Source organism: Xyrauchen texanus, chromosome 18, assembly GCF_025860055.1.
Source record: "Xyrauchen texanus isolate HMW12.3.18 chromosome 18, RBS_HiC_50CHRs, whole genome shotgun sequence".
In the NCBI taxonomy this organism is placed as follows: Eukaryota; Metazoa; Chordata; class Actinopteri; order Cypriniformes; family Catostomidae; genus Xyrauchen; species Xyrauchen texanus.
In genome coordinates, this window is record NC_068293.1 from 40,772,666 (window position 1) to 40,781,199 (window position 8,534).

General features: G+C 37.1%; 1 protein-coding gene across 1 annotated transcript; it reads right to left on the reverse strand.

Annotated features, from left to right (window-relative positions):
- Window positions 1-1,344: 1,344 nt before the first annotated feature.
- On the reverse strand, window positions 1,345-8,195 carry LOC127659118 (D-3-phosphoglycerate dehydrogenase-like). The gene is made up of 12 exons (XM_052148773.1): window positions 8,012-8,195; window positions 7,056-7,207; window positions 6,783-6,848; window positions 6,551-6,605; window positions 5,359-5,457; window positions 5,112-5,244; window positions 4,881-5,029; window positions 4,605-4,757; window positions 3,516-3,654; window positions 3,132-3,259; window positions 2,572-2,788; window positions 1,345-2,140 (listed from the first exon to the last, which is right to left on the reverse strand). Exons 1-12 carry the CDS (start codon window positions 8,147-8,149, stop codon window positions 1,974-1,976), a joined length of 1,596 nt encoding a protein of 531 aa, XP_052004733.1. The 5' UTR covers window positions 8,150-8,195; the 3' UTR covers window positions 1,345-1,973.
- Between the last annotated feature and the right edge of the window lie 339 nt (window positions 8,196-8,534).

An 8,534-nucleotide genomic window follows, 5' to 3' on the forward strand; every position in this document is an offset into this window, starting at 1 on the left:
GGTCATTTATGACATGAGTGCCCTTTCCCGTTTGAAAAGCGTTTTTTTATTAAGGAATATTCCGGGTTCAAAGTTAAGATTTATTCTTATTTATTTTTTTTTGGCATAATGATGATTACCACAATAAAATAGCTATTTTCGACTCGTCCTTCCTTTAAAAATAATAATAATAATAATTATTATTATTATTAAAAAATATGGATGTTACGGTGGCACTTATCAAGGAATAATAACAATAATGATTATAATAATAATAAATAAACACATAAATGCTTCAAAACACAAATGGGGCCAAATGGAAGTGAGTGGGGCCAATTTTTGGAGGGTAGAAATGTGAAGCTTATAAATGTACAAAACTACTTACATTAATCCTTTTATATTTCTTTAGCTGTAAAGTTGTTTAAATCTTTTTGTGGCCGTTTTAAGGTTAGGGTTTACAGCGTTGCATTGTAAAATTGGATATAACTGCTCAGAAAAGGTTAGTAGGCCTTAGTGATTACATCATGTCTTGTGCTACACTTTTGAAACATTTATGGATTGGCCCCATTCATTCTACTGATAGTGCCTCAATGTAACCAAGATTTAAATGGAGTGACGAGTCAAAATGATTTTTTTTAAATCAATATTATGACACAAATGCTGTCGATTGAGGTTAACTTGTATTGAACCCGGAATATTTCTTGAAAGTATTTTCTTGGTACTTGTAAGATTTTAAACATTCCATCAGATAATGTGTTTAAGTGTTGATCATTTGCATCATTACATTTGAGAGAATTTAATGCTGATACTTCTAGTTTTCAATTATCAATTGTTGTTTACTATAAAATCATGGTAAGCGTTGACATTTGAAGATCACCTTCTGCTGACAAACATACAGTTGTATGTAGTGCCAATAGGCAATATACATTTTAGACTCCCAAACATTCCTTCTGCAAATAGAATAGGGAGCCTTGCAACAGATGGCATGGTCCCACAGAACATCGAGTCAGTCTGAGATTAAATGAAGAGATAGAAGCAATTGAGACAGCCGAAATATATAGAAGAACTGTGGTGAATTCTCCAAGAAGCTCCTATCTGCCAGCAACCAAGAAAAACAGTGTCTATGCGTCCCTCGGAGAACTGGAGCTGTTTTGAAAGCAAAGTTGGTCACAACAAATATTGGTTTAGCTTTTTGAATTTTTACTAGACTTTGGATGAAGTTAATTGAAAAATAAAAACAAATTATGGCATTTTTTTTTTTTTTTTTTAAAGTGCCTAAATCGTTTGAAATTATCATAAAGAAATCAATACAAAAAGAGGAGAAAGTGATATGACAATATTTTTATTATAAGTGTATTTAAAACATGGGACAATATGATGGCAACAGTATTAATTTATTATCTGGGGACACCACTTAAAATCTTTTAATAATATATTATATTTAAAAATGTTAGTTATCATAGATAATACTCCTAATGTTAGCTTTATTCTCCATAGATTTTGTTTTTATCAAAAGCATCATAGCATATTTTCCAATATAGCAAGAACTTGAAAACACAAGAAAGCCAATAAAGTCTTGTATAAAAATGTATTAAAAACATACAGCATTTTGCTCATTTGATTAGAAAATGCATGCATTTACACCTATTAAATTTTTTAAGCAGATATTTAATCATCGTCATTTGTAAGAGAAAAAAAAAAAAAAAATAAAAAATTGCACCCCATTTGTAGAATAACAGAAAAAAAAAAAAAAAAACACTCGATTGTGAAGCACTGATGTTTATTTGAGTTTAATCCAACACATTCACATTTCTGCAATACAAATAAGTGGTTTTAGTAAACAAGTAATATAAAAATACTATTTTTTTTTCACACTTGATTTAGGAAATGTTATGTAGTGTTATAGTAAACAATATATTAGAGAGCAATGGCAAACCATAAGGCTGGCTAGAGCTTTAGACGCTGGAATGTTAAGTGGTTCCCATCAGGATAATTCACAGACATTCATAGAGAGAGAGCTGTGCAACCTCTTTCACAAAGGACTTTAAGGCACCAATGTCCCCAAGCAGCGAGGATATTCCCATGCAGTTCCACTGGTCACCACTGCTGGCAGTAGAGGCGCTAAATGACTCCATTTGCACACATGCAGCAGCCAAAACTCCTGAGGTGCATAAAAATAAATAAATAAATGAATCAGTAAAAGTGCAAGCAAGGGCAAGATTTGCAGTGATTTATGGCATTTAAGTCTGTGCCTCAAAAAACCCCAGAAGACTTGGAATGTAGCACACAAGTCATCCAGACTACTTAGTTTTTTTTTTATTTGTCTTTTTAGAACAGGCACCACTAGGTAAAACAAAATGCTTTCCTTATAGAAATGAACAGCATGAAGATGCTGCAATTGGTCTAATTTTGTGTTCCACTGAATTTCTCGTTTCTTGGAAACACCTTACCTAAAAAAGATCTTTATATTCCAATACTGTATATTGTAACTGGTAATAAATGACCCAGACCAGAAAGTAATCTCATATATATTCTCATTAAATGAATAAAGGCGGATATCTGTGCAGATGCAGAATGTGCATCAGTCTTTACCAGTGACCGAGAGCAGGAGATCAGTGCAGGCAGCAGCCTTGAAGAAGAGCAGGTGTCCAGTGAGAGGAACAGGCTGTCGAAACACACTTCCATTCAGCTGCAGCAGCACTGGAACTCCAGCCTGTACCGAGCCAACAGCCTTATAGCTACTGCCATTCACGAAAACCTCCACCACACAGGCCTTATGGTCATGTGACTCCTTATGATCCGTCTTCACCTAGTGGTTTGTGATCCAAAGGCACATTAGACTTCAGGACAGCTACTTTGAAAACAAACCTTCAAAATGTTCATGAATATGAAACTTTAGTTAAAAACATCATTCAGATTACTCCAGGGCTAGTTGATATTGCAAAATATTCACAATATATTCATGATCATTTTACTGCAGATTCTGTAATTCAATTACAGTCAGCTCTGAGTCACTGATCTCTAATTGGTATTCTTACCAGTAAAAATGCAATTATGATGAGTAACACTGGGAACATTAAAAGATAATTTGCTTTCCATACTGTGACTTCAGTGACTGTACAGATATCAGACATATTGAGAGGTAGTCTTACAGTAATTCCAGTCTCTGCAGCTAGGGGCAGCACATTCACCAAGTTGGGTCCATTCTGAAGATTGTCAGTTAGCAGTCCGACTACAGCTGCAGAGCTCAAAAACCCAGTGGACTTCTTTAAACACTCCCCTGAGTAGAATAAAATGCCATGTGAACTCAGGAGAAAGCATCAAAAACACTAGCAGACAGAGGCCCAATATATATCCAATACAATTCAATGCAACAAACATGCTCTTTTTTCACCACATGAAAGATGAAGATTCTACCAAAAATGTCCTTTGATGTTGCAAGGAAGAAAGAAAGTCATTTAGGTTTGGAAAAACATGTGGATGAGTGAATGCTATTTAAATTTTGGTTGAACTATTCCTTTAAATAATTGACCTACCAAGTGATGTGACATGGACCTGAGAGTAGGTTTGTTTAGACGCAGTGCAGGCCTTCAACACTCGACCCATCGACTCTCCCAACCTGATCCACTGATGAGAGTCAGGAGAGAACGTACTGGCCAACACCTGAGCATTCACCTGAAGATAAATAAGCAAGATTGACATGTAGATTCAAGAAAAGACATGTAAAATCATAGTGTTATAAATAGACACGACTGGTGTTTAAGATGATCTTGCTGCCCGCCCCCCAACCCTCCCCCTCCTCTCACTCTGTCGTTACTAAAACAGGATCACAATGTAAAAAGATACACGTAGTAACATTTCTGTTTATGTTCACTGACACCTAGCGGCAGATGTAGCATAATGCAAAGCCATTGTAAACATTTGCTCTTCATAGCCAGGCATGATTCGTTTATTCAGCAAATGGAAGCAACCAATTGCAAGGGATTATTGAGACAAACTAAGTAATAATCGGCTGTTCATACTTTATTCATCCCAAGGAAAATAATTTTAGGGGGGGTTTGGGGCAAAAACGCCACTTGAAATTACAAAAATAAGATTAAAATTAAGTTTATAGGCAAAAAAAAGACCTAGTGTTGAATTCTTCAGTTTTTTTTATTCGTAACATATGAAATATTTAATATTCCAACCTAGTCTCATTGAATGAACGTAGAAAAAAAGAAAAGAAAAGAAAAAAGGCACCCCTCACCCTGGGCCGGCTGCCCACCCTGCTATTCCTGCTGTTATGGGAAGCTGTGGCTCAGGTGGTAGAGCGGGTTGGCCACTAATCGCAGGGTTGGTGTTTCGATACACACATGACTACACATCCCGAAGTGTCCTTGGGCAAGACACTGAACACCAAGTTGCTCCCAATTGCAGGCTAGCGCCTTGCATGACAGCTCTGCCATCACTGGTGTGTGCATGGTTGAATGAGACGCAGTGTAAAGCACTTTGAAAACCACTAAGGTTAATAGGCGCTATACAAGTGCAGACCATTTACCATTACGCCCCTGATTTGAGTGCCCCATTAATAATAAAGTACATTTCTGACACGGTTACACATTATTTCAAGACTGAAATGAACTCACAGCTCCCACTAAAGCTTTGCCACTGGCCATGTCCACAATCTGCAGGGCAAGATCCTTCCCACATCGAGCCTGGGCTTCACTGGTACTCGCTCCCAGATGAGGGCAGCTGATGACGTTAGGATGGTTCACAAGAGCCATGTCCTTTGGAGGCTCCTGACCACACCAAAAAAGATAGGATTTTTTTATTTTTTTGTAATTTCTCAAATACGTGTTTAAATTGCCATCTATCCACAGGGAGAAAATGGTTCTCAGTCTGGGTTTCTGGCAAGTACTCACCTCCACAAACACATCCAGCCCCGCTCCTCCACACTGGCCCGACTCCAGAGCTCGCAGGAGAGCAGCTTCATCGATGATTCCACCACGAGCGCAGTTCACCACCTTCACACTTCTCTTACACTTTGCAAATGTGGCATCGTTGAGGAGGCCTGTGTAGCACACCAGCAAACGTTAGATATTACACATCAGCAACTAGTCAAAAGAAACTGGTTCTGGTTGGGTGATGTGTACCTGTAGTGGAGGGCATGAGTGGAGTGTGGACTGTGATATAATCACACTGTGGCCACAGTTTCTCCAGAGACATCTGCTCCACTCCCCAGCTCGCAGAAACTTCCAAAGGGGTGATGGGGTCGTAGCCAATGATCTGACAGTAATGCAAAAAAGTAACAATAATCCTACAAATGTCCTTTAATGCTAAAGTTCTTCAACAAATCATTACTAGGTGAAGATTTCAAGTTTAAGGATACAATTGTCTTACCCTCATTCCAAAGGACTGCATTCTTTCCGCCACCTCTTTGCCGATTCTTCCAAGCCCAACAATTCCAAGAACTTTGCCGTACAACTCTGCACCCATGAACTGCAAAATCATTAGCAAAACACTCATCCAACTCACTCAACAGCCTGTGTGGCACTACATATTCAGCAGTCACAGTCAGTTAGTGATGACTGAATTAACATGGACAGGGAAAAGCTTGGCTATGTTTGGAATACCATAAAAGTATTTCTGCACTAAATTACCAGTATGTCTTCATTTGAATTTTGTGCATGCACTCAATACCTGGATTATCTACTACATTTGTCAAAACTCATTCTCCATTTGATTAGTAAGAAGCCCCTTACAGAACAGGGAGATAATTTATTTTCTGAAATACTTTGAGTTCCTTAGTTAAAGTTCCAATAAGTAAAAAAATAAAAATAAAAAACTCAAATATTGAGCCGTTTCTCACCCAAAACTAAGCATTTTTTTTTTTACTAAAGATTCTCCTACCTGCCCAGTTGGTGGCGACATGCACGAAGAATGTGAATCACACAAAAAACTAGAATGTTAAAGTGTAGATTTATTGCGAAAAACAAACTTTAATATTAATCGGTTTCTCACCCAAAACTATCATATCACTTCTGAAGAAATGGATTCAACCACTGGAGTCATTTGAATTACTTTTATGCTGCCTTTATGTGCTTTTTGGAGTTCTGGTCACCATTCATTTGTATGGTGAGCTCAACAGAAGAAAGAAAGTCATACATTTCTGTAGGCGAGTAAACGATGTGAGAATTTTCCTTTTTGGGTGAACTATCCCTTTAAGACATTTAGTTTCACCAATGTGGAGTACCGATAAATATGCAAAATGTAAGTTTTTTTTTTCTTTTTCTTTCTCTCCACAAACTTATCTAGTCAACACTTACTGAATAAAACGTGCAACATGATGAGATCATGCAACAATAATGTAGCATACTACTATTTGAAACTTTTATTGTTGCATTATGAGCTGTTCTGCATACTATTAAAAAACAGTTGGCAGTAAATAGTAGTATACAATGTGTACTAATCAGCAAGTAGTGCGCTAGCATTCCATTCTGAACATAACCCATCTGTGATTGTCTGTTCTATGAAACTTCAAACTACTGCTAACATATTCGCACGCGCACACACACACACACACACACAGTACCTTTTTACGATCCCATTTTCCAGCCTTCATTGACATGACAGCTTGAGGAATATGTCTTAAGAAAAACAGAAAATCTAATTAAATAAGTCATTTATTAGGAACAGCACATCAAAAATAAACAATAAATTATGAAAGTTTTGTATGAATGATCAGGATCAAAATCAGTGCAGTGCAGGCTGGGCCTATAAATAAGTAATTATGGCAGTATATGATATAATGCGGTGTGGTTTACCTTGACAAGCTCATCAGAAGTACACAGGTGAGTTCAGCAGCACTGATTGTGTTTCCATTAGGAGTGCTACAAATAAAAACAAGCTCAATTAAGTCAAATGTTCCAGAATTCATGCAAATCAACATGTTTCAATTGTTAAACTTTTTTTTTTTTTTTAAACCCAAGAAACATTTCAAGGATCAAGGCAATACAAGTGCACAAGTACAAAACTAAAGCAATCTGCCAAAACACACAGAATAGAGGTCAGGAGCAAGATTTAACACGCTCCATTACTTCATGACAATGATGCCTCTTTTAGTTGCTGCATCCACGTCCACGTTGTCGACTCCTGTTCCGGCCCGTCCAATGATCTTTAAGTTACTGCCAGCATTGATGACGTCGGCTGTAACTTTGGTTGCTGATCGGACGACTAAACCATCGTAACTCTTGGGAAGAAAGGTTTAAAGACATGTGAACACAGATTCCACATAAAACAGAGTAACTTAATCTCAACTCTGTTTCTTCCTGGCAAAACATAGAAATGTACAGTCTGAGACCACTTTGAAAATCTGTGATTTTGTGACAAAGTTTTAGGATTTTGGAAAGTTAAAGCAAATAAAAGTTATGACATAAGATGTAGAAGAAATATACATCTGCACTACTTCTACAGTAGGTCACTAATTAATTAAACTCAAGTAAATTCATGACATTGTCCATGTGAACTTGAGTCAACTTGAGGAGCTCGATTGTGCGTCATTAAGCCGATGCATTTTTCACTTCTCACTCAATTTGTTATTCTGATAGTTTGGAATTAAATTTGCTTAAATTATTATTATTATTATTATTATTATTAAGCAAAGCATTTTCAGTAGTGGTCTTAGAGTTTTGGACACCACTGTAAATACAAAATGACATTAAAAAGAACCCAAACTTAAGAGTTTAAGCTCTGTAAGACCAAACAAAACACTTTAAATTGATGTTGCCTGATTAAATCATTAATCATAAGATTTTTTAAATGCAAGTCAGTGAAAAGGTGCAGGTACATGCTGCTGTTGCATCAGATTCAGAAGAGGAGGGGTGGCACAGTCACACAAAACTCGTTTACCAACTATAATGGAGTTAAACTGAATGCCACATCAAAGCTACTGTGTCTCTGAACTACTCCATTCGCCTAGAGGTGATTCAAAACAAAGTCACTCGAGACTGCAGAAGTTTTTTTACAGTTCATACAACAAGCATGACGCATTTACCTGAATTTCTGCAATCAACTCGTCCTTGCTCATGAGCTGTTTCTCCGTCACCTCAATGCCATTCTCCTGCAGAATCGTTTTACAACACGGATCGACACTTTCACTGATTAAAACGCGTTTAACTGTTACTGGAGCCATTGCTCTTGATTCACGAGACTCAACTCGACCAAATGAGCGCGTGAACTGAGCGCGTGAACTGCTGATCGTGACTTTGAATGAAGAAGATTTACGGATGAAACTCCGCCCTAAAGTTTTCTTCTACCCCTGTGCAACGAGAGAATTACCCCACAGTACCCCAATCTCTTTGCCTGTCTCGTAAATACACAATATGTTGACTTATGGCTGGCGTTGGTTTGTTTTTATTATAACTGTATGAATTATTTGTCTGAGATTAAAAAGAATAGAAGATGACAAGCAGAGTAAAACAGGCCCATTTTGGACTAATACAGCTCTGGAAAAGAGATTCACTATTTATATGTATGTGTTTGAGTAAATTGAACATTTTAGTTTTATTCTATAATGT